At 40.0% G+C, this 26,828-nt stretch overlaps 1 protein-coding gene across 3 annotated transcripts in view; it reads left to right on the top strand.

Moving 5' to 3' along the window:
* Nucleotides 1-18,076, top strand: part of TADA2A (transcriptional adaptor 2A) — a 42,075-nt gene extending 23,999 nt beyond the window's left edge. For all 3 annotated transcript variants that reach the window (XM_006103957.3, XM_006103956.3, XM_023745220.1), the window contains 8 exons: nucleotides 4,289-4,352; nucleotides 5,783-5,826; nucleotides 8,677-8,787; nucleotides 10,548-10,619; nucleotides 12,334-12,466; nucleotides 13,011-13,054; nucleotides 14,862-14,935; nucleotides 16,623-18,076. In XM_006103957.3, the coding sequence (XP_006104019.1) occupies nucleotides 4,289-4,352; nucleotides 5,783-5,826; nucleotides 8,677-8,787; nucleotides 10,548-10,619; nucleotides 12,334-12,466; nucleotides 13,011-13,054; nucleotides 14,862-14,935; nucleotides 16,623-16,808 (728 nt within the window). In that variant the 3' untranslated portion in view covers nucleotides 16,809-18,076. The remainder of the gene's footprint in view (nucleotides 1-4,288; nucleotides 4,353-5,782; nucleotides 5,827-8,676; nucleotides 8,788-10,547; nucleotides 10,620-12,333; nucleotides 12,467-13,010; nucleotides 13,055-14,861; nucleotides 14,936-16,622) is intronic.
* The last annotated feature ends 8,752 nt before the right edge of the window (nucleotides 18,077-26,828 follow it).

The following is a 26,828-nucleotide window of genomic DNA, read 5'->3' as shown; positions in this document are numbered from 1 at the left end:
GTGTCATGGTGTATTGTGGGAATTTCAGTGCAGATGCACAGTGTAGTTCCTTTTTCCTGCTTTCATTTGGGAAAATCTCTTAAATTTGTGAACTCCTCTTTCCCAGAGTTTCACAAGGTCTGAAATCCTGGTTGCAACATCTTCTAACCATTGCTGTCTCATAACTGAAGCAAGCAAGAGGCATTATCATTATAAGCTCCTTCCTATGTGTTGTGTCTGTGTGTTCAACACACCTCAGGGTTGCACATTAAAAGAGTTTATTCTCCTTTTATTTGGAAAGATAATTTCAGCAAAATTTTTGGCCAGGCATGGATTTTCCCTCACTTCTCCACCCACCCCCAGCCCTTTTTTGGCCAATATTGTCAGCCTTTAGATCCTTTTACAGTTAGCAGATAGAGATTCACCCTGACCTCTACACACACTCACCTTTTGCAAGTGCCCTTCCCCTTCATAGTGATTTGACTATCTTATGCTAAGGACATTTTAGACATAAATGCTATTAATAACAGTTAATACATATTAGCATTTAAGTCCTTCACACATGTGAACTCATTTAATCCTCACAAAACTATGAATTGGGCATTATTATTATATCCACTAGAGGCCAGGTGCACAAAATTCGTGCATGGGGGTGAGGGTTGTCCCTTTCCAATCTGGGATCCCTCGAGGGCAGTCGGACATCCCTCTCACAATCCGGGACTGCTGGCTCCCAACTGCTCGCCTGCCTGCCTGCCTGATTGCCCCTAACTGCTTCTGACTGTCAGCCTGACCACCCCCTAACCACTCCCCTGCCGGCCTGATCGATGCCTAACTGCTACCCTGCTGGCCCAATTGCCCCTAACTGCCCTCCCCTGCCGGCCTGGTCGCCCCTAACTGCCCTCTCTTGCCAGCCTGGTTGCCCCCAACTGCCCTCCCTTGCTGGCCATCTTGTGTCCACATGGGGGTGGCCATCTTGTGTGTTGGAGTGATGGTCAATTTGCATATTACCTCTTTATTAGATAGGATTTTATAGCTGAGGAAATTGAGGAATGGAAATACCAAGTAACTTGCCTGAGGTAATATAACCTGCAAGTGACAGAGCCATCTCCAAAGTCTATGATCTTAATACTGTACTAATTATCTTTAAACCTTAAATTTTTGTTGCTGGGTTCATATTGAGAGGTGGGATGATATTCACATTTGTTGTCTCCTATGGCTTAACCACATTCCTGATAAATAAGAATAGATACGTTCCCATTTTACATTCAGGGTAATGTACAAAGGAGTTAACTTACTTGCCTCAGGCCTCCTAATTGCTGACATTAACCTTTAGGTCATGTAGTCTTATTTCCTTCACATAACTGATTGTGTACCTCTCGGGCCAAAAGCTAGGGAGGTGGGGGGAGGTTGGAATGACTTTTAAAAAAATTTGCTTCTTGGGAATACCTGAGTCATAGGTTTGAACTTGTGTGGTTGTAATAGGGATTTTGATCGTCTTTCCTGCAGTTAAGGCCTCTGACTTGATTTTCTTGCCAAATAAACAGTAGTGCCTTCTGTCAGGAAAACAGAAACATGTTGCTAGCTATTTTGAACAATGTTAGAAATACATTGCAGTGGGAAGGAGCTGCCTCTGACTTCTGCCCACTACTTGAAATATTTTAAGGCCAGCCATTTGGAGACTTTATTATCAGTACCCAGTATAGTCACAGGGAGACTATTCTTCCCACAAGGCTGAGATTTCAGAGGCTTACATCAGTGCATAGGTGACGGGTGGTTTTGGTTTGTTTTTGTTTTTAATATATTTTTATGGATTCAGAGAGGAAGGGAGAAGGAGAGATACAAATATCAATGATAAGAGAGAATCATTAATTGGCTGCCTCCTGCACGCCCCTCACTGGGGATCGAGCCCTTGACTGGAATCAAACCCAGGACCCTCCAGTCCCCAGGCCAATGTTCTATTCACTGAGCCAAACCAGCTAGGGCTGATTTGTTTGTTTTTAATGATCTCTGGTTCTTTGTTCCCACTTTACTGGAACCTCCAGTCACTATAAGTGGAATGTGAACTGATGATTCTCATTCTTGCAGTGTTTGCCTTGTTATTTCTATTCTGCCTGCTGTGCTGTGGTCCTCTCTGAGTTATTCGTGCAGTGAAGAACTTAAAATCAGTTGCTGCAACTTGAGTGTGCTTTATCAAGGAAAGAGAGAGCGTCAAATACGAATCTCCTCTATGTGTTTCTTTCCTTCCCTTTGTTACCCAAAGCTAGTTGTACATGTTTAAACTATTGAAATGATCAAGCCATAGAACTAATTATCAGCAGTATTTATTTACAGATTTTTTTTTTAATTTTTTTTTTTTGGTAACAGTCTCTTCAGTTTTTCTGTTTTAATTAAGTCATCCCCACACAAATCTCAGGAAATAGCATGGTAAGTTAGTGTCTTAGAAAAATAACAAAAAATATTTTGTCAAAATTAGCAGTGATTTCCACTACATCATGAAGTAGTTTCTTTCCTGTTGAACTCATCTTATTATTGTGTGGATCTTATTGGGTGGATAAATGAAATGAGGCACATAAAGAGCCTGGAACATGATAAATAGTGTATTTTAACTATTTCCTTAACTGTTATATTTGCTCCTCTTTCTGGTTGAACATTTGACTTCCTAAGTCTATTTGTCATAAGAAATAGAATCCACTCTAAAACTTGCATAAGGTTTCACTGCATGTCAGAGACACATCCTCCCCTCCCTTTTCTTATCCTCCTTTTCCCCACACAGGCATGTAAAGTGCATCTCCACCAGCACAGCATTCTAGAGCTATCATTGCACAGCAACTGCTAGAAATGGTGGCAGGGCATGGGGCATTCTGTGGTACTTGGGCTTGCATATGGAACCACCCTATAAATCAAGAAAGAGTTCATTTGTAGAAAGAGTTCTGCTACCTAAAAAAGGTTTGAAAACCATTGCCTTAAATCATGGACTTGTTATTGAATTTTTTTAGTTTGTTGGCAGTTATGAGAAAAAAATGAAACAATGATGTTTAAATTTTTGAACTTGTTAGAAAAGAACAAAAAAATTTTCATGGTAGTTAACACTTTTTTTTAATACTTAAACTTGAAAAAATATTGCATTCTCTCACCACTTCAGATCATCCAGCTAGAACTTATTTTTATCTCAGATCCAAAGGAGAATGGCCTAGATAAAGTATTTCTGGTCATTTCCCAGTGATTGAAGTTACAGACATATGTAATGCATCTGTTCATAGCCCAGCATGTTAGATTTCGGTATTTCTTCTTTCTAATCTGAGACTATCCTTAGGGCAAGTAGACAGTAATGAGTCAGGCTGAAGTATCCAGAATTTATTTCTATTATCTCACCAGGGCTACCATGTTGATAGTGCACCAGGATTGTACATTGATAACTTTTGTTTGCTTTCATGTAGTGAAAGAAATGATGATTCTAACAAGCCATTGAGTTCTGCTCTCTTCATTAATTGGTTCCATTTTTCCCCTACCCTAAAACTATTTCCAGTAGAAGTGTGGGTTTCAAACAGTTCCATGGAGGTGCCCTCAGGGAGTAGTACTAGGAAAGGTAGCTGGATATGGAGTAGGGAGAGGAGGTTCAGCTAGAGCACATGTAACATCCATTGCAAAACAAGGTTTAAGAGTTGCTCTAGCCTAGCAGAACATATAAATCTGTGCTGACTCATTGCCCCCATGAGCTAAACCGGAACTTGTATCTCACATTTTTTGGATGAGATTGGATTGCTTTTTTTTTTTTTTTTTTTAGTATTACAGAGGCTGTATTTTGGAATGAAGCTTTCTATCCTGGAAGAAGTAATTGTCATACACAAACAAATTCCTTATTGTGAAGGCTGAAGGCTGGTGTGTTATTAGAAATTATGTTACCTAACATTTGAATAATGTATTTTAGTTTTTTCAGAGGACACATCAGGTCATATTTTGTGCTCTAGGGCCCCTTTCTTCGTAAATATCTTCAGTAATTAAAACAAAATCACCAAACTCCAACTTACACAATGCTTAAGGAGATAACAGGTTATTAGAATAGTTCTAGCATCTACTGAAGTTATTAAGTCTTACCATTTCTTCAGAATTCATACATTGTAGATTAGAAGAATGGTTTAATGTAGCATAGCGCTGACTTAATTCATTTCTCTTAATATTTTTTCTGTAGTTAATGATTGGTCTCCTAGACCACTGAGTGAGTATGGAATAGTTAGCAATATGAGGTGTAAAGATTTTTATTTTTGTCTTGGCTTTATTTATATGTATTTGTTTGTTTCTTTATTTAAAGCTCTGAAGATGGCTGTAGTAGATATCTACCATTCCAGGTTAAAGGAGAGACAAAGGCGGAAAAAGTAAGTGTAGAAAACTAAGAACCTTCTTTCAGCTTTGGACTATAGACCACATACACACATAGTCCATAAGAATGTTCCAGTTGTGGCTTACCTTGTTACCTTGAGGAAGACCTTGGGTCTCAGTTTTTCCATCTATCAAATGAGGATAGTAATACCTGTCGGGGTTTTTTGTGTTGTTTTGGTGGTGTTGTGTGTGTTTTTTACCTCCTCCTCAACCTTTCTTGAAGTATTAATGACCAGTGAAGAATGTGGGTCTACTGTTCTAAGGAAAAAAGGAATAAGATAAATTCAAGATGTTATTAAGTTGTTATGCTTTTTATAATGTTCTCATTCTAATGGATTATTTTTTATGAGAATCTTTTATCTAAAAGAATTTCAAAGGAAATTCTGAACAAGTTTCGGGCACTCTTGGTTATTCCTTCTCTTTGCAATAGAACAAAAAAAATACATTCAGACTGAGAAATTATGGATCCCAGGCTCCTGTTGGTTTGTTGATTTACAGACTTTTAACATTCAGAGAAGGGTATGTAGAGGTTGTGAGTGTGTGTGTGTGTGTGTGTGTGTGTGTGTGTGTGTAGGCATGTTACTAACACGTGGTGTTGCTGACTAGAGACATAGTGGCATCACAACAATAAAAAGGAATGGAACTTGGGAACTGCTGTACTGATTAAATTGGGAGACACTGTTCAGGGACCAAGATGTGATGTAAAGTAAAGCTCACTCTGGGGGTTTGAGTTAACTTCTGAGAAGTGCTGAAGAAGCTTACTCTGCTGCTCTTGTGAGAAGCTTCCTAGCTAGTCATGAATACCTCTGGTATAAATCAAAGGCTCCAGACACATCATTCTGCACGGTTTACTTAAATTCTGTTTTGCTTTAAACAACCAATTTGAGCTAGACAGTATTATAGAACTCAGTTGTTGAGATTGCTGTTGGATATTATGTTTTATGATGCCCTTCCATTAAACATGCATAATATTTATTTCAAATAGTTTCAAAGCATTATGTCAATGTGCAGTTGTAAATGTTGAATGTGTGATCATGGTGTCCTTTTATATGAACAGATTTCCCCTAAATTTCCCTTAAATTCCCTAAGCTGAATAAGTTAATTTTTATGACATGAATATAGCTTCCCTTCTGTTTCATCTTAAGTTAGGTATTTTTCAGTATTTGTAAGTGCTCATTGGTTCATTCATTCATCCAGCAAATAGTTATTGGGAGTCTGCTAAACCCAAGGAGAGGAAAAATGTATGATGCTTGAGAGCCTACAATTGTATTAGTGACTAACTGATTTGCAGAACTATGTGGGGAGTGACTTCTTTGGACCTCGATATTTCACCTCAGAATATTTAGGATGTCTGGTAAAAGCTGCATGTGGAAAACATTATTAAATGTAAAACTGACTATAATAAACATTGTGGTTTTCATTCTAGAATTATAAGAGATCATGGATTAATCAACCTGAGGAAGTTTCAGTGTAAGTATTAGCTGTTTTCTTTATTTTAAAATTTCTTCCAACATTAACTGAATAGTTTTAAATCATTTATGGTAGTAGTTCTTAATCCAAGTTGTATATTATCATCATTTAGGAAGCTTTAAAGAATTTTGATACCAGGGGGATAGAGATAAAGCATCTGTATTTTTAAAAAGTCTTTAAGGCAATCTATAAAAATAAAAGCATAATATGCTAATTAGACCTGACAGCCAAACGACCTTCCGGACGAAGCTGGGGCTGCGAGGGCCGAGCCCCTTGCACGAATTTCGTGCATCGGGCCTCTAGTAAATAAATAAAGATAAAAGTCTTCGAAACGATTCTGTTGAATAGTAAGAGTTAAGGACCATTAATATATAGTCAACATTTGCATGATAATCTTTTTAAAAAATCAGTATAGTAATTACTGTATAGCAACATGAGTATGCATGAATCATTTTCTGGAACTAGATACGGTCATGTTTGGAATTATATGTTAAACATCACCTTGAACACCAGGTTGTGAAAATGTTTTGTTTTGTTTTTTAAATCAACAGAAAGTCATTTTTCTATTTTGTATCATAGTAGACAAACAAATAACAGTGGCTTTTAGCATTGTGTGATGGTGATAATAAACCTGAGTGGGTTTTTTAAAATGCCAACTTTGAGCTTACTCTTAAATATTGGAGATACCTAGGTTGGGCAGAAAGAGTTTCTGTACTTTTTCTTCTACATTGTAGAGTTTGTTCAGCAAATTAGAATGATGATCTCAGAGTAACTGCAGTATTTAAATTAAAATGTTTATAATAGTTGTATGTCACAATAATATGTATATTTTTAAGTACCTAATAATTATCCTAGTTGACAGACTCTTACAGGTTTTGATACTCTGTGCTCCTATAGGGTTCAGGTCAGCCAGACATAGGGGTTGTCTTTTAATATAGTCATGAACATAAATATGTTACATTTTATGTCCTTTATTTTTTTCACTTTCCATTACACACTTTTCAAGTGATTGTGGTGTTTGGAAAATGTCATTTTTAACAGTTACATAATGTGTTGTGTATATATACTTATATACTATTCTTAACCTGCCTTTTGTTATTATTTAGCATATTTTCATTTGCTTAATCATTAAAAATAATGCTGTGATGAACTTGTTTATGAATAAAACTTTTCTATGTTTAGACTTACTTATCTTTTTTAGGTAGAGTCCCAGAAGTGACATAATAGGTCAAAGGATATGATCATGAAAAACTTTTGACACTTGCTGCCAGGTTCCTCTACAAAAGCTGTTATATCAATTTGTATTCCTTCTGGCAGTGTACGAGATTGCCTGTTTAACCTCATCCTCATTGAGAGCTGTGGGTTTGCACAACTAACTCAGGAGCAGATTTTCTTTGCCTTTTCTGTAGACAACAATTGGTCAATTCTGGTTGCCACAGGCTTTTCATAATAGGGTCAGTGGGTTTTTAACCTTTATTTATAGCAGATCGTGACTCTTGTGTATATCTAATCTCAGCTGGGGGACAGAGGTCAGTTTAGCCTTCTTACTCTTAACTATGACATGTGCAATGTGGTTTCAGAGGTTTTCAGTGGTCATTATACTGAATGTACATGTGACCTTCAGTATATGGTAGGCAGAGGGGTTTTTTTTCCATCAAATTTTAAAATTATACTCCAAATTCTTCTATATTATCCCTGTAGTGAGAGGCAGGGAAGGGAGGTGGTGTTAATAGTGAAAATAATCCATCGGTGGCTGCCCATCTAATTGACTCTTAGAATTTGTGGGTAAGAATGTCTCCTGCAAGGAAAAATATTCATCTGACAAAAGGACTTAATTTAAATAACTGTCAGAGGTGGACAGAACTAGCCTAGTTACTATTATCTGATTGAAATGACTGAGTAGCACTTTGAGGGTTTCTGGCTGCTCCACCCTACTACTTACTATATTGTTGATGGGTGTTACTTCCCATCTTCTTTGCCAGTATCTCTTTTTATTAGACATTTGGTCAGTAGTGATCCTCAAAGTTGCTGACCCTAGGTATCCTGTATGTGTGACCATTTACTTGCATGATAGTTATCAAAATAGAACTTAAGTTGTGGTATTTAATTTAGTGAAGAAATACTATATGCCTCACTTGAGTAAGTGTATGTAGGAGGAAGATTTTTGGTGAGGCATATAAAAGATGGTACACTTGCCCAAACCGGTTTGGCTCAGTGGATAGAGCGGCAGCCTGAAGACTGAAGGGCCCCAGGTTCGATTCTGGTCAAGGGCATGTACCTTGGTTGCAGGCACATCCCCAGTAGGGGGTGTGCAGGAGGCAGCTGATCAATGTTTCTCTCTCATTGATGTTTCTAACTCTCTATCCCTCTTTCTTCCTCTCTGTAAAAAATCAATAAAATATAGTTAAAATTAAAAAAAGATGGTACACTTTTTCCAGGCTAGTCTCTTCTAGATGGATTATTGTGTCTGCACACTCCTGGTTTTCCTGCAGAAGTTACGAGCAAATTTGCCCAACATTGTTCCCAAGAATGTACGATCTGCCTTTAATTGTCTTTCCCATTGCTGCCAACAATTCCTGCCCCTGTACAGATAAGAGAGAGGTGTGAAGGACATCAGGGTGCTCAGTAGTGCAGATGCTCTCCTGTGATAGCAACATCCCTATGTGATAGTTGTGATGCTGCTATGATTAGTGTTTTGCATTCTTAGCTTTCCTGTTTGCTTCCTGTCATGGGTAAACGAGTCATGTGAGGTTATGAATAATGTCCTTCCATTTCACTTCTTGTGAAGGAAATGCAGAAAACATAGGGATCCTTGTATTCTTTGTGATGTGGTTGTGTTTTACTTTGTAGTAATGGAACGGCGGTATCCCAAGGAGGTCCAAGACCTTTATGAAACAATGAGGCGATTTGCAAGGATTGTGGGGCCAGTGGAGCATGACAAGTTCATTGAAAGCCATGCACGTAGGTGGTTTTGAGCCTTGAGTTTGTGTGTGTGTGTGTGTGTTTATAAAAATAGGAGAGATAATGATGTGTTTTATGTGAAGTTCCGTACATAAATACATGGATATTTTTTCTTTGCCCTTATTACCATGAAATTAATTTGGAGCTTTCAGAGTTGGAGGGGAGGTTAAAAAACCTAGTGGCATTCTTTTTTCCCCATATAAACAGTAGTTTAGCATTTTTACCCTTACTTTTTGTTAATGACAGTTTTCAAAACTACATACAAAAGCAGAGATAATAGTATAATGAACCCCCATATATCCATCACCTAGCTTTAACAACTGTCAACACATGGCCAACCCAGTGTCATCTCTGCCACTTCCTTCCCACCCTCAACTGGATTATTTTGAAGCGAATCCCAGGCATTATATTATTTGTTCATAAATATTTTAGTATTAAAACTACTTTTTTGTTTGTTTTTATCCTCACCGAAGGGTATTTTTTAAAAAATTGATTATAAGAGAGGAAGGGGGTGAGGGGTGTGTGTTGAGGGAAGAGAGGAAGAGAGAGAAACATTGATGTGAGAAAGAAACATCAATTGATTGCCTCCTGCATGTGCCCCAACTGCAGATGGAACATGAAACCTGGGTATGTACCCTGACTGGGAATCAAACCAGAGACCCTTCAGTGCACAGGATGATGCTCCAACCAACTGAGCCACACCAGCCAGGGCTTAAAACTAGTTTTTAAAGTGGGGACAGAGTTAGATAACTCATGTAGCTAGTACTTCCATCATTCTCTCGCCTGATACTCTGAGAGAGCTCTACCTAGTTATCCTTAGGATTTTCGCTATAAAAAATTAAAGTTGTTGAGGGATGGAAGCCTAGACTTGAAAGAGGTGGGGTGGTTTAGTCTACCCTTCATCATGAGATTTATGTGTTTGACATAAGTTTAATTCTGGGAAGGTACTTTAGCAAGGCTCTCACCTTGTTCTCATCATGCAGATATTTCTTACATGGCATGATAGGCTTTCATCTGAACCAGATTGGTTGTCCTCACCAAACACCCTGTCTGGTTTTATTCTTCATGTGGTTTATATGAGGTGACTGATGCTTTACTTCCTGTCCCAGTTTGTGCCATCCCTGGGTTATGTATCACTTCAAGGAACTACACCCCACGGATTGTCCGGGCATTTCCTTCATCCTCTGTTACAAAGCACCCAAATAACCCAAGCAGTGCAGCCTGGTCTGTGTGCTCAGAGGAAGTAGAAATCTTTGGTTTATGGGAAACACAATGCTCTTTTGTGTCTGTGAAGAAAGAAATTATCTGGGACTTGAGCACAGAGCTTTTGTCCTTCCCTTGCAAAAGGGCCACATCAAATAATACCAGAGGTATTATGAGACAGGTTTCATAAAAGAATGTGGTTATGTGGTAGAACTTTTAACACAGAATAAATAGAGCAGGGAAACTTGATTGTCTAAAAGCTTGTTATTCTCTAGCTAAATGAATTCAGCCAGTTCACTGTAAGTTTTCTAAAAGACAGTTGCAGCTGCTGCTGTCTCCAGCCCCAGACAGCAGCTGGAAGACAGCTGGAGGAGGATTTTCCCAGCTCTAGAGTAAAATTTCTAAGGAGATGTTACCAACAAATAGGATTCCCCAAATGGAATTGCCCAGTCTTTTACATAAGGCAGAATTACTTAAAATGCTCAACAGCAAAAGTGCTCATTGATGTTGATTGTGTTTTCCCCATTTTTCTCCTTTGTTCTTTTTGGGATGAACAGTGGAATTTGAACTCCGAAGGGAAATCAAGCGGCTCCAGGAATACAGGACAGCAGGCATCACCAATTTTTGTAGTAAGTACTACTTGCTATATCAGAGGCCAAATGTATTCCAAACACATAGAGGAAGTCTCTGTTTGAGGTGATGTGGTGTGTTAATTGTTTTTTAAATAAGCTTTCCTTTTTCAGAATGAGTTTTTAAACCTTTCAGTAAAGTTTCGTCTATTTAATCCTTATAAATACCACTATATGGATTATCTGAGGTAAAATAAAAGTTGCACACAAAAGAGAGGCACTGCTTTAGATTTAGGATTGTATAGCCTCTTAAAAAAAAGGATTTGTATTCTAATTTTTAGCCTCAGCCAGTTAACATTTAGTGATGCATGGTCTAATCATTCTTATTAACCAAACTTCAACTGGCTTTAGGTGCTTGGACTGAGTGTCTTGAGGTGGTTTTATTAATTATATTAATAGTAGCTAACATCGCATAGAAACAGTTTACCATGCACCAGTCCCTATGCTACCCATTTTACCTGGATCCTGTCATTTAATTCTCGTAACAAACTCATGAGTGAGATATTGTCATTTCCATTTAATGAAGAAGCTAAAGTTTAAAGTGATTAAAGAGCTATGTGTAGTAGAGCCAGGTCATAAGGAAAGGCAGTGTATTATGGGAGTTAAGAGCTTGAGGTCTAGACTTGGACAGCGTGCATTTGGATTCTGGCTCTCCTATTTACCAGATCTGTCATTCTGTTCCAGTTTTAATTTCCCAAGTCTCTTAGAATTAGTCTGAAGATAAATTAGAGATAATGCATGAGAACGTAGTACAGTAGCAGGCACGCCGTAAATCCTCCACAAATGACAGTTTCTGCTGTTTTATTATTATTGTTGGAATGATCTTTAGCATTCCCTCCTTCCTGTTGGTTGAAAGCAGTCACCCAGTACCCACAGGAAGTAGCCCTATGTGTGTAAGTTTAGCTTAGTATAATCATTCTTTATTTTTAACAATGGAAATCGTTTTCAAAATAAAATTCTATGTGGAGCCCTAATCTATAAATAAGGTAAAAATGGAATTACTTTAGTTGAAGTTTAGTGGTTCAGGTCAGGTGTAGAACCCAGAACCACCAGTATGTGGTGGTGCCCTTGCTCTTCATGTAAGCCCTGATGGATGTTCATGGGACTAGGGGGCTCTGTGGAACATAGTTTGAAATCCAGTGGTGTGGCATTTTGGCATCTATATACCTTTGTTAACATGTATAAAACATCACACAACTTTTGTTTAGCCATGGTGCATGTAAAAACTCTGATACCAGGGCTTGGTTATCTGATACTGGCTGCCTCTGGGACAGAGGGGAAAGGAACAGTACTGGTCAGTGAAGGCTTGTTTTTATTTGTAATTCTGATTGCTTTTTAAGGAAGAATGTTTGCTTATAGCACTTGTGTGACTGAAAAATATATAGATAGAAAAATAGAACAGGAAGCAAATATGACAATATTGAATGTTAATTACTTTTGGGGGTGGAAAGATGAATCATCTTATTTTCTTTGTACTTTTTTGTTTTGGGTTCCCCCCCCCCCCAAAGTTTCTTAAAGGTAAAAAAGGAATAAAAATATTTTAATTTCTTAATATAAAAAGGGATTTTAAACTAGGAGAAATCTACTTTGGAAAACTAATTGTGGAAGCAGTTTTGCAAAGAAACCAAAAAAAGACAAGCCGTTTGCTGGTCAGTTAGGAAGCCCTTCTTAGTTCTGCATTATTATTGCAGTTGTGGTTGTTTTACACCTCCAGGTGCCAGAACCTATGATCACCTTAAGAAGACGCGAGAGGAGGAGCGCCTTAAACGCACCATGCTCTCCGAAGTCCTCCAGTACATCCAGGACAGCAGTGCTTGCCAGCAGTGGCTCCGCCGGCAGGCCGACATGTGAGCACTTGGTCCAGGGTGGAGGAGCATCCTTTTGGCCTTTACACGTATTTTCAGGCATTTCCATGGGCACCTACCCATAGCAGAGTAGTAATAATCAGGTAGCTGGAAGAATTCAGAAAATTTTAGGAGTCTCTCTCAGAAACAAGGCAGTATGACAGTTTTGAGAAACATAACTGGCCTCCTACAATCCTTCTTTGCTACTTTGATTTTATTTTTTAAAATAAGTAACTTCCCTCTACCCATGTCTCCTCTCTCCCTCCATATGTACTAGTATACTTTCCATTAGAGAAGCATGTTCCTATCTTTTGGTCTCCGTGATGTTCTGGGCTCAGAGCTCTTAACACATCCAAGTGATTTCCCTCCCAGAACAGATGTCTTTTCCTGGTTAGTACAGTGGGATAACCTGTAAAACATGTGCAGTCCATCTCATTACCTCTCTTCAGAGTAACCGGCCTGATAAATGGCAGCCAGACCCACATGTGCTTTTGGAAACTGCCTTCTCTGGTGTGACATAAATTCAAATTCCTCTTCTTCATCGTAGTGATTCCGGCCTGAGTCCTTCTGTTTCAATGGCTTCGAATTCAGGTAATTACTTTTCAAGCTAGAGCAAGTCTTGGTAAGTTTTCATTCTAGAGATTGTGTTGACCCAACAGTCTCTCCCCCCTTTTGTGGAATTGGTGCTTAGACAGAATAATGGTAATTATGTGTTGTCCCACTTTATAAACATCAGCAAGTTTTCAGAATCTTCAAGGCCAGATAGAGACTAGCCTCAGGATTAGAGTACAGAGGCAGGGAAGAATAACTCCAAAGAGGTTGTTTCTTTATTTTACCAATGTCTGTGGGCAGTTAGTTTTCTGTGGTTGTATCTAACCACAGATTTTGAGGTTTGTCTCAAAGGGGAGAAAATAAAGGTGTGTGTCCTATATGAGCAAAGAGGCATGTTACTTGCCAGAAATGCAAGGCTTTCTTTTTAAGTTGGAGACTTAAAAAGTTTCTCTCCCCCCCTCCCCCCTTTCTCTCAGACAAACAAACAAATAAATAAACAAACAATAAATAAATAAATAAAATAAATATGAACTAACATGACCATGCAACATTGGTGTTTGTGTTTCTGAACCATCTGCGTTCACTGATTCTTTCTTGCTTCTTGGGCTGGTATTAGCCCTCTTCGCCCCCTATATCTAGGCTGTGGAGAAGCCCTTATCCCCTTTGTTAATTTTACAAAGAAGCTTGTTTTCTAGCACAGCAGCCTCTTAACAGTCCCTTCCCTTTCTCTCCACACCTAAATGACAACACCCATAAAACTTATATTATTCTATCAACACTTTCTTCTGCTTAACTCAGCCTACCCATCCCCAGCTTAACACTAATCTCAAATAAACTTTCAAAACAAAACCAAAAAATTTTGTACATCAAGCTTCCCATCCTGGGCAGTGTCTTCATACTTAGGTTTCTTTCTCAGGTATGTGGGTTCACCTCAGCCTCTACTTTGCCATATAATAGCTCATTGTTTCTCTCTGTGGATCTTTCCGGTAAACAGGGCTGCTTTGGAAGGAACAGATATTCCCGCACATAATAAATAACAAGGGCCTTTTGCTGGCCTAACAGTCTGCCTTTGATCTGAAGGCAAATGGTACTTGGTTAATTACCATGTTTGCCTTGTACTGCTGGCAGAGTGGCAAGGATTAGGAAATGTCTCCTGCAGAGTTGTTATTTCCATTCATCAGCTGTCAAGGCAGGTAGTGTATGACCTTTCTTAACTAGATGAGCTCTGGGCTTTAGATTTTATTTTTTAATTTAATTTTAAATTTATCTTTATTAAAAGTATTACAGATGTCCCCCTTTTTTGGGGGGGGCCTTTAGATTTTTGAATCTCCTATTGGGTTCAGAAGAAATGGGTAGTAACTGCTATAGTAAGTAGTCATATTTGATGCTCTGCTATGTGTGATTATGTGAGTATTTTATTTATTTTTAAAATATATTTTTATTGATTTCAGAGAGGAAGGGAGAAAAGAGATATGGAAACATCAATGATGAAAGAGAATCATAAATAGGCTACCTCCTGCACGCCCCCTAGTGGGGATTGAGCCCGCAACCCAGATAGGTGTCCTGACTGGGAATCGAACCGTGACCTCCTGGTTCATAGATTGACGCTCAACCACTGAGGCACGCCAGCCAGGCACACAAATTAGCGTTGTTATTTTCAAGTAAACATTGTGGAGCCTGTGTTGCTAATTACACTGGCGCCTGAGGGGACTGGTGGAGATTTCCTACAGCTGGCTATAAGGATCTTGTGCCTAACTGGCCTGGCTGCAGTGAACTTCGTTATATTTTCCAACTGAGGACTTGTCGCTTCTATGACATATATGCCCTTTTCTGTCTGTGTCTATAGGGAGACGAAGTGCACCACCCTTGAACCTCACGGGCCTCCCTGGCACAGAGAAGCTGAACGAAAAAGAAAAGGAGGTAACAAAAAAAGGGGCGCTAGAGGAAAGAGGCTGAGAAATCATTGAATTGCCATTACAGGATCATACCCATTTTGCTCTGCTTAGCTAATGACATGTAGAGTTCTAGTCCATCCCTGAAGGCTTACAGTTCTAGTCCATCCCCGAAGGCTGTGCGCTACAGAGCTAACCTCAGCAGGTTTCAAAGGACTCCTTTCCCTATCACCTTGCCCTCATTTGCCTTCTGGGAGAAGAGCATATGATGTATAAATGTAAATAGCAACTGTCATTTACTGAGCATTTACCATGTACCAAATACTATACTAAATGCTTTAAAGTAAATGAAATTAATTTTTATAAACCTAAAATAACATATATATGAAATGGTTACTTCCTATTAGAATGGTCACTTTGAGTTCTACACTTTTTCCAACAGTACCACCATCTCTTAAAAGATTTTTGGAATTGTCTCCATAGCACGTTTATAAGCATAAAGAAAGGAAATTTTTATCATATATAGTCACACATTATTTTTGATTTTAAAATGGCATGATTCACTTTTCCTTTCCATTATAATCATCAGACTTGTCTTCATGTTACTTTTGGCTGTTTCTAAAATTTACACCCAGCCTCAAAAGAGTCATCATCAAGTGTTTTTGGCTCTAAAGTCCATTCCAGAAAAGGGATTCCTCTTTTGTTCCTCAGATGCTCCTTTTACAGTTCCAAGATCAGTGTCCCATCTGCCACTTTGTACCATTAATTCAGGTCAGATAGTAAAGAAGGGCCTAGGTCAGTGATGGCGAACCTTTTGAGCTCAGCGTGTCAGCATTTTGAAAAACCCTAACTTAACTCTGATGCCGTGTCACATATAGAAATTTTTTGATATTTGCAACCATAGTAAAACAAAGACTTATATTTTTGATATTTATTTTTTATATTTAAATGCCATTTAACAAAGAAAAATCAACCAAAAAAATGAGTTCGCGTGTCACCTCTGACACACGTGTCATAGGTTTGCCATCACTGGTCTAGGAGAAGGGGCTGGTATTAGTCTTTTATTATATCCACTAGGAATAGTAAAGATTAGTTTAGTAATATGTTATATCCAAGTATTGCTAAAAAAAGGTCACAGGCCATTTGGATCCAAGTATTGAATAGCCTGGAGTTTTAAGCATTTTTTATCTTTACCCACAACACGGTGACCTTAGACGGCTCATTGCTGGATAAGGGCAAGTAAACTGGAATGAGCCGGCTTTCTAAAATTTTAGCAGCTAAAAAGTGTCCTCTTTTAACAAGATCTCTATATCTCCTCTCCCTCCCAAAGTAGGAAATGTAATCATAAAAGCAGGGACCATACTAAAAATAATGTGATTCACACTTGGGAACCCAAGTACCTGCACCGCCACCCCACTGAGCCCTGTGGCTCTTCCCTGACTGGCTGTGTTGGAATGTGCTGGGCCTCTACCCCGCCAACACCTACTAAAGGCTCTCCCAGCATCACTTCCTGGCTTTCTCTTCCTGAGTGTCTCTCTTTAGTGAGTATTCCCTCCAAAGAAGAGACTAAAAGGAATGTAGTCCAGCCACCCAACAGCTCCTATAAATAGTTGGAGGTTGATGTCACTTCTTAAATTTTGTTTTGTCTATACCTGCTGGATTAAATTATGAGAATGATAGATGTTAATGTTTATTAAATATGCCATGTCTTACAGCTCTGTCAGATGGTGAGGTTGGTCCCTGGAGCCTATTTAGAATACAAATCTGCTCTATTGAACGAATGTAACAAGCAAGGAGGCTTGAGACTGGCACAGGCAAGAGCGCTCATCAAGATAGACGTGAACAAAACCCGGAAAATCTATGATTTCCTTATTCGGGAAGGATACATCACTAAAGCCTGAGGCCTTCAGGGCTTGAGATCTGAAATCACAGGTTTGGAATGTGTTGGACCAAAGGACAGTATGGATATTCTTGAGCTGAATTCTCATTGTAAAACAAGGGGAAAGAACAAAGGAAACCTTAAACTGTAAGAATGTCTACTTTATTCTCTGCCCTGCTTTAAAACACTCCTGCTGTTGGTATTGTGCTGCAGAGTTATATGCTAGATGTGCTATTATTAAACATGAGTGGGCATTCATTCCTAGCACCTCTTGTAACTAAAACAAGAACCATAGTACCTCACGTCATGGTGTTGGTAGAAATAGAACTAAACCAGTCTTCAGTCCCATGGGTCCAGCTCAGACTCTTGTATTTGAATGGTTGGTTTTCTCGTTATCTGTTTTGCCTTCAAACAATACAGACAGATTTGCAGTAAGAGAAAGGTTATGGACCATGAGAAAGCTTTCTCTTTCCTTCTGAGGATTCTTTGTTTATGAGCAAAAGGGAGGGAAATCTCATCATGGTCTTGTCCCAAACTGCATCTTTAATTTGAATGTCTGGTTTTGTACTTTGCAGTCTGTCTAACCTGCAGTCGACTTTTGAGGAGGTGGCATCAGATATAAAATGTCTCGATTATTTTTAGAATTAATAGATTAAAATGTTTTGCTGCTCAATTTGTGGTGTCAAATATTCTGGTAGCTAAAGTACACTTAGGGTGCTGGATGCCTGCCTCATCATACTGCACTGTCTCTCCTAACATGTGTGTCCTGGACTCACCCTGTTCGTACCCTGGGTTTCCCAGGATACCAGGCCCCTGAGGATGGAGATGATGCAATTATCCTCCACTGTGACCTGAACCTTAATTTTTTAATGGGGAATGGCTAGCCTGCAATAAAAGCTACTTTTAAAACAAAAGTAAAGCAGAGTCATATATGGAACTCAGTAGATACGAGGGTGAGTAACTCCACCACATCTGAAACTTGGTCCTCAAAACTTTCTGTAGAATCAGACGCCAAACTCAGAGTCATGGTTATCCCATTTCTAATAGAAGGAAGGTTGTATATAGAAATAACTTTAGAATCTGCACAAATTACCTCTAGTCGCTGATTCTTTCAACATTCAAAATATCTAATTAAAATATTATATGCTTTGTTGGAAGTGTCTGCTCAGACTTTTTGATGTAAATATGCATGTAGCTTGCTAATAGATTTCATCTAGGGGGTTACAAGTGACAAGGAAACTCTGAGGATCTGAAGGAATTAAAATAATTAAAGACTTCAATATGTAAAAAGGGTGGCTTATGGAAATGGTCTCTTTTCTTTGCATACGCGTCTCTCTTAGGAAAATGTATTCTACTACCACTTTGTTCTCAGTTGCTTACGAAGGGATTGTGTCTTATCCCTGAAAGGCAATTCTGGTTCCAAAAACTCAAATGCATTGGACATCAATGTCAGGTGACATCTGTAATAATCTGAAGAGTCCTCAGTCTTGGTTAAGGAAGGCTTCCCGGGAGAGGTGAGCTTTTGGGGCAGTGATAAGATCAGGAGGAAAGAGGTAATTTCGCAGATGGAAGTGGGGGACTGTTCCAGACATAGTGGGTGGAGGGTGATATGGAGGTAGCAGTGGGAGTAAGGAAAATGGTGCCAAGAGATTTGGTTGTCTAGGACACAAGGGGCAGCTGTGGTAGTTAGGAGTGGGAGGGTGGTAGGACAGTCTGGTAGAAACCTTGGAATCAGTTGAACTCTGAAAAACTGATTGGGGATTCAGCAGATTTGATGAGGAAAAACAGCATAGTTGAAAATAGTGATAGAAAAATAAGGCTGTAATTTCAAATAACTGGATTTTAGAAAGTAGGATTATTACTATTTTTGTTTTGGTAAACCCAACTTTGCAAAACTTAAGACCTAGAATCCTTAGAGGGTTTCTCAAAGATCAAGCCATATTTTAGGTGATGAGTGCTCTTAAAAGGAGTCACTAAGTCTCTACTTCAATGCACTTATAATAGAAAAGCATTTGCTAACATATTTTATGTTAGCTCGATTAAGTACATTATTTTCTTCCATGTTCCTATCACCAAAGGAAGGACCTTCCTTTTACTAAAAATCAAGAACTAGCAAGGGCATTTCAGAGGATAGTCCAGCCACATTAAACAGAGGTCTCAGTCCAGATCATCTCAGAGAGGAACAGTTTACTCTGAATCTCAACATGAATAAAGACTTTTTACTGTTAGGGATTTTTATTGCAATCTAACATTAAGGTTTCTGCTGACATTTTAGGCATATCTTTCCTGGGAAGGGAGAACGAATTTCTTTTGCTGTAATGACCCTTTCCTGTGCTTAAAGGCTGAGACTGTCTCTCTTGAGACCAACTATTTGTGGTTTATCCCTTCCTGGACTCTAGTTTTCATCCTTTAACCCATTTAAAATCTGAAGTCAGTAGGTAATTAACCAGTCCTTGCTGAGAGTTAAGAACAAGCTGTCCAGTTTTTAGTAATGAAATCACCAGCTTGTGGTTAGCTAAAAGGAGAAGACCAATGACATCAAAAACAACAAAATTCCAGTTGGTAAGTCATTCCAGCTTTAGAAATAGGTAGATGTGTAATGAAAGAACTAAAATGGCCCTGGCCTATGTGGCTCAGTCAGTTGGAGAGTCATCCTGTACACAGAAGGGTGGCAGGTTTGATTCCTGGTCAGGGCACATACCCAGGTTGTGGGCTCATTCCCCAGTTGGGGTGCATTCAGGAGCCAACTCATAGATGTTTCTCTCCCTCTCTCTAGAATCAATATTAAAAAAAGAACTAAAATGTCCAATATGAACAATCAGAGTCCCAAATTACAAAGAGAAGCTTGGAAAAAAACTTGTTTACATTAACTCCACAACACTTTTCCCCTGGCCTCCAGGCAAGAGAGTCATATTTTGGAACATGGTTCATCCATTTTTAAGGATCTTTGTGGATGCCTTCTACATACATACTTTATTATTGTTAACACAGAAAGCTTTTCCACTACTTGTGTGTACCTGGGTTTTTATGTCTAAATTTCTGAAGTTTGATTCAAGAGGTGCTGAATTGGAAGCTTGGCTTTCCTGTCCAATGTGCTTAGACCAGATGTGGTTAACCCTTCCCTGATCTGCCAAGGGGATCATCTGGGACAGTGGGACTCTGCCTTGCCTTGTGTAGAAGAGGTAGCTGGGCCAAGACAAAGGATTTCTCTTCACTCAGACCTAATAACCAGCCCTTCTGAGTGAAACTGAGTAGGGTCTCCGAGTACAAGCAAGGCCAGAGCAGCCTGAATAGGATGGTAATGGTCATGCTGACACAGGCATTTAATTTGGGAGTGAGAACAATAGTGAAGAGCATTTAGGGAATATTTTGGAACCTAAGCCTTTCCATGAAACATGCATCAGGGCTGAGTGTTAGTGTGCTACTTTTGAGGTGGGGGGGGGAGGGTGATTGGGGGACATGAATAATTTCTGAGAAGTCTGGAAAGCCTGTTTAAATCGAATGGAGTTCTTCTGTTGAGTGTTTGCCTGGTGCTTTGGCTTCTATCAGATAAGATGTGCTGGGATGAAAACATGAACTGCCCTTTGAGTTGACCAACCAGGCTTCCAGTCAAGAGACCCAGGTATTTAAGGAAAGGATGAATGGCTTGCATCTGACATTAAAATGCCTTTGTCACTCTGAGTTACTTGCTTGGTATGCATTGTGTATTCGGCCCCTTCCCTGTTAAGAGTAGGAATAAGGAAGTTAATCTAAGAATGCAGAAAGTAACCCTTAAATAGTTTAAAATCCCAAACTGAAGGATTCAGAAAAACTTGAATATCACCATACATCCTTGTTTTGAAAAAATCCTGTCGTTAATCTTTGCCAGCACAGACTTGTTTTATGTCTTTCAGGACTGGATAATTAAGTCTGATGCACTTGTATTCTACTTTGGAGCCCAGGGAATGGCATCAAACTAATTTGGTTGAATTACTCTTTCCTTCTTAACCAAGTAACACTTTTTTGTTTTCCCAGCTTGCTCAGTCCTTGGGTCTTACGTGGCAGAAAACTTCCAGGTGGGGCTTGCTAATCAACCTACCCTGGTCCAGAGTTATGTTGAACAGAAGTAGCATTTTAGAAAGTGTCAAAAGGAGAAAACCTCATCGTTTTAAGAAATCAACACTTTTTCCTAATTGAAGTGCAAATGCTGAAATGCTGTCATCTTACCACCCTTATTCAATAGTGACCTGAAAGCTAAGTGCCAGCTCCTGACACTTCTAATGCATCTCTTCTCCTTGGAGAGCTGTCTGCCAAGTATACTCTCTGTTTCTGGAATTATTTGCAATGGCCTAACCTTCTCTTTTCTTCCATTAAACAATAGTAACTGATTTGGATTATCCCCTTATTATCACCCTTCATTTAGAGGATTCCTTGAAAACATAAAATATATATTAAGAAATAAAAAAATTAATGGAATCTGTACTATGGAGCTTGATATATTTTTTAGGAGGCATTCCTTTTTTAAAATTTTTTTAAAGTTGATTTCAGGGAGGAAGAGTGAGGGAGAGGGAGATAGAAACATCAATGATGAGAATCATTGATCGGCTGCCTCCTGCACACCCCCTACTGGAGATTGGCCCACAACCTGGGCATGTACCCTGACTGGGAATCAAACGGTGACCTCCTGGTTCATGGGTCCACGCTCAGCCACTGAGCCACACCAATGGGGCTGGAGCTTGATTTTAATGTTCCCAATCAACATCCCTTATAAGAAAACGGATTTTTAAGTTGGGATAAGTGTCTGATATTTATATTTCAGTTTCCAATGGTAGGATGTCTAATATGAAAAGGGCAATTTTCAGGGTAATTTAACAGGTTTAAAAAATTATTTAAAGGAAGTGAAAAGTTCAGAAATACCATGAACAGACACTAGTTCCCCAAGTACCAGGTACCTTAGAGATGGGGGTTGGGGATGCTGATTTGAGTTTTGGTAGAGGAGGAGAGGGCAGCAGTGTTCCCTTGGGAATTTGTTGTCCGCTTTGGAGAGGTGGAAGAGATTTTCGTATAGTATCCTGTTAGGAGCCTCTTTTTAACCATGGTCAAGCTGCAGCAGAAGAAGCCACTGTACTAGAGGCAGGTGCCAGAGCCCTTATTTTTTGCCTAAAGGAGAGCACTTTGATGTTTTTACCAAAGGACATTTATCTAATCGCTAGCCACAGGTAGGAGGTGACAGCAACGTCAACCTTACCTGGCAACCTGACACTCCCCCGCCCCCACCATACACACAAGAAAATCTTTGCCTGGTTTTGGGTTTACATGGGTTCAGATTCAGGACAGCTGTCAGATCTAAGTCAGCATAGTTTTAACTTCATGATGCAAACCAAAACCCTTTTGAGAGCAACATCTCCCAGAGTGCCTTCCACCCCCAGCAACTGCAGAAAAGAAGGCGTCTGCTGCAGAGAAGAGTGGCTATAGATGTCATTGCATCTACCAGATCCAAGCTGTGACCTGGCTCAGAGTTTTAGAGTTAAAAATAACCATGGCTTAAAGTTGGGGGTAAAAAGTAAACTGTTGGGTCTCCATGGAAACTAGGAGAAGGAAAAAGGCAAGCCATGAATTTCCAGCAGATGGGGCAAGATGGGGTGGATATAGGGGCCTGGGAGCTCCCTCTGGTGAAAGCAGATACCCCTGATTAGCATGCAGGATGTAGCCAGACATTGTTCCAGGGCTCTGGAGACATTTTTGGTATGTTTATAGCAATAATATACACATCTTGGGGTGGAGGGGAATCATTTGAGGTGTCTTAACTTGCTGTAACACAGATTTGCTACTATTTGGCAAAGCAGAGAGCAGATGAGCAATGCAGTAGGTTAGATGTTGCCTCCTAAACCATGCGGGAACCTCTACTACCTACCCGCATTCATATTCCACTCTTTCATTTGCATAGTCAGAGACTTTGAGTGGTAGCAATTTCTAACTAGAGGGGAAGTATATAGGCTCTTGGACTGACATGGGCATTTACTCCCTTTCAGTAGGACCAGGTTTTTCCCCCTCTGGTGTAGGAGATTATGCAAAGTGGCATTAATTACCTAGGATGCCCTTAAAAGTTTGGTCTCTTAACATTGCTGGTATTGTTACTACCAGAGGTGTCTAACTCATGGGGGAAATATTTCTTCATTTCCCCTTTCTTTAAAAACAATTTGTAAAGAATACATGAATACATCCTAGTTGTAAGTTTTTTAAAACCCCTCTCTTTTCCTTTTTACGTTAAGAGTTTATATACTTTCTTGTTCACCAGCACAACACTGGAAAGACCTGAGTGCTAATGCTTGTTCTGCTCCATAATAATAATACAACCGTGAGCAAGTTTCTCAACTCTTCTGTGTAAAGTGTGCTTGATAATACTTCCTGACGGGGTTTGACGAAGATTAAATGGCATAAGGTATATTAACCACCTGGCACCTCCCTTCCTTCCCATGGGACCTTTGATATTTTCATTTAACCCCAGCCAGGTATAAGCAAGCACTTGGTTTTCCTGTACCACACAATTCACATCATGGTAAAGTCTCGCAGAGGGGACACGAAAATCTGAAAGACACAGAGCAAATGTTAAAACAGGCAGATGTGCATTTTCAAGGATCTTATTTACATTGGAATTCTCATCACTGCATCATTGCCACAGCCCCAGGGTTGAATTAAGGGCAGAAAATTTCAGAGACAGATACATACTAAATGACCTAGTTATCCTAGACATATTGTAATAGTCTCTTATACAATGCCTTGCCCAGGAAGCTTGCAGTCAGGTTACAGAACTATGTCACTATGTAAAGAAAACTAAAAAAATCATGCATAGTAAAAAGATCAGAACAAAGCTAACTGTTGTTAAGTAGTAAAATTATGGGTGATGCACTTGCACACCCTCTCTGGTAATGTGACACTTGCATATTAATGGAAAATAAATTTTATTTTATGAGAATTATAAATACTCTAAAAATAGAAGTTTAAAATATTTTACATTAATAAAATTTAGTCCTTATGATAGCTATATGAGGTGGCATATTACATCTTATAAAACAGCCTTAGCCAATTTCTGTAGTAGATGGAATGTGTTTGGGGACTTCTATCTCCTAGTTCTTTTATCTTTTCCACATTTATAGTTTCCCCTCAAATACCTGGTGTCCTGTGTCCCTTTCAAATGTGCCAAAGGACAATAGTTTAAAGACTTACTTCTGGAGGAATACCATATTGCATTTTAGTTGGCAATGGATGGCATATGTTCTGGAATTACAGACATTAGCAAGCAGGGGCTTGAGACACCTGTGACCAACAGGACCTGATAGTAAACTTCTGTAGTCGGAGGAGCCTGATCACAGCTGTTCCCCAATTCTGACAGATCTATCAAAGCTGCGGTCAATTTGTTAACCAGAGGCAATGATACAAATGGAAGATGCAGCTCTTCTTTCTCAGGGACCCATAAAGGTCTGATGAGTCTAAGGAGCCTAAGCAATTAAGGAGAATATTTTTGGAAAGGCAGAAGTCAGAAGCCAAGCAGAGTAGCAGTTTCCACCCTCTACTTACTGTGTCTAATCAGATCAGCTCTCATTCTGGGTAGAAGCTGCATCACTCTAAAACGCTGCTTATTTAGATACAGTCAGGAGCCTCCACACCTCCCGAGGCATAGACAAGTCATACTCTTGTAGCAGATGACCTCTGAGATGTTTCTATAAAGATCGTTAACACCTATAAAGATACCTATTTCTAGTCAAGTAATTGCTATCCAGAAAGGTGGCCACTAGCCTCATGTGGCTATTGAAATTTAAATGGATTAAAATGAATTTAAATTGCTGTGGCCAGGTAGCTCAGTTGGTTAAAGCATCATTCCAATATGCTAAGTTTGCAGGTTAGATCAGAGCACATACAAGAATCAACCAATGAATGCATAGAGAAGTAGAACAACAAATCTCTCCCTAAAATCGATAAGTAAGCTTTTAAAATTAAAAATACAGTCACAGCCCACATTCCAAGTGCTCAAAGGCCGCATGAGGCTAGGGGATTCCGTACTGGGCCGTGCAAATACGTAACATTTCTATCACAGAAAGAATCTTTATATCACAGAAAGTTCTATTGGACTGTGCTGGTTTAGAAAATAATACCTTCAAGTTGCTTGCTTTTTTTTTCCCTTTCTTCCTTTTTGGTAGAGGCATATAGAAGCCTACACGTCCACTGTGAAGGTATGAAGCACCTCCCTACCCACAGGCCTATGTGTAGTCACTAAGTGATCATGCTGAATTCAGCACTTTGTCCTACTTTCCTTAATCTCTAGATCTTTATACGTGCCTCACACTGAACACAGTCTATGTTAGTCCTACCCCCGCCCCCTCTTCACTGATGAGGATATGATTCTTCATGGTAGGCTTGGTTCCTAAAATTCATGAACATGCCCAGCTCCTCCTCACTAACTAGAGCTGTTCTGGAAACCTGCCTCCTGGGTAACAAGCTTGAATCCAGAGGGATGCATCTATTTGTGCTGCTGAGTCACTGAACTGACTGAAGGAAAGACGGAGGAAGGGGAAGAAAGAAAGAAGAGAGGCATACAATGGCTTCTCTAGAGATTTTGCTATTTTGGTACTGGCATGTCAAAAGTCACTAGATGAATTGATGGTGGAGTAGCTTAGTGCTGGGAAGATGCCTTTCCCAGGCAAGATTTGAACTAGTGTTTTATCCTGAATCAGTTTCCTTCTCTCACACAAAAAGATTAGTTTTGCCTCATTTTTAAAAAAAATATATTTTTATTGATTTGGGAGAGGGAGAGAGAGACTGAAGCATCAATGATGAGAGAGGATCATGGATTGGCTGCCTCCTGCACACCCCGTACTGGGGATCGAGCTCGAATCCCGGGTATGTGCCTTTGACTGGAATCGAACCTGGGACCTTTTGGTCCGCAGGCTGACACTCTATCGACCGAGCCAAACCGACTAGGGCCTAGTTTTAAGGCTTTGATTCTCTATTTATGAAGGCAAAATAAATCCCTCCATCCTAGAACTTTTTGGCTCCCCTAAGATGAACACGAAAATGCTTTTGATGTTCTGTTGTCTGGGAAGTAGACAGAACTTTTAGATATTCCTGCACCCAGGGGGAGACTCCGAGTCCCGCTGGGAGTGAGGACGAGCATGAAAAAGCCTCAAAGCTTTTTGGTTGAAGATGCTGGGAGATGTGAACGCAGTACGCGGTTTTACTTCCTTCGTCAATCCCTCCCCCAGACCTGTGACTGTTCGATTGACTTCAGCAGTTCCGACGCCAAGGCTTTACAGCGACCAGGAGCTGGAGCTGGTGCGCAAAGGGCAGGGCGTGGAGTCAGGACTCAGGTGTCTGACTCACGGAGCCCCGAGGAAGTCGTCTCTACTCCCCTCACCTGCCAGGGCAGGGTTGTGCTGGAAAAAGTCGGTTTTGCAACTACTCATGTTACAGATGGGCCAACCTACCAGTAAAAAGGAAAGAAAGACCCTCAGAGAGAGCAAATAAGCCCTCAACGAATCTGCATGTTGAGCCTGGGCTCCGTAGACCCTAATCCCCACCTTGGAGGCTCGGGCTCAGTGTGGATGGGGGTTTGGAGACTCAGATGGCACCCGTGTTCCCGCTGGTGGGTTGGCGACCTCGGGGCAGGCAAAGAATCGCCGCATCTATGGCTACTTTTGTGTCTCGGACAATACAGCCCCCGCAGTTACTGGAAACCGCCCACACTTGCCCAAGCAGAAGTCACCCAACAGTTGCTACGAGATTTTCCCTTCACTCTTCAGCCCTGACTCCCGGGCTCTCCGGGCGGATAGAGGGTGGGGTGGGGGTGGGGTGAGAGTTGGCGATTAGTCACGAACTGCAGTCTTCACCCTCTTATAATTGTTTTCTTGCCTTTAACTCTCTCACATCCAGAAAGTACCAGTACATCACCCTGCACCCGTGCCCCAAACTCGGCTTGCAAACGCTCAAGTGGGAACGGGAGAGAGGCGGGTGAGGAGACAGCAGGGGACCCCTAAGTGGAGTCTGCGGGGGGCGGGGAAGCGGGCGT

The sequence above is a fragment of the Myotis lucifugus genome, unplaced genomic scaffold, assembly GCF_000147115.1.
Source record: "Myotis lucifugus unplaced genomic scaffold, Myoluc2.0 scaffold_524, whole genome shotgun sequence".
Taxonomy (NCBI): domain Eukaryota; kingdom Metazoa; phylum Chordata; class Mammalia; order Chiroptera; family Vespertilionidae; genus Myotis; species Myotis lucifugus.
This window is presented reverse-complemented; position numbering and strand designations above follow the sequence as displayed.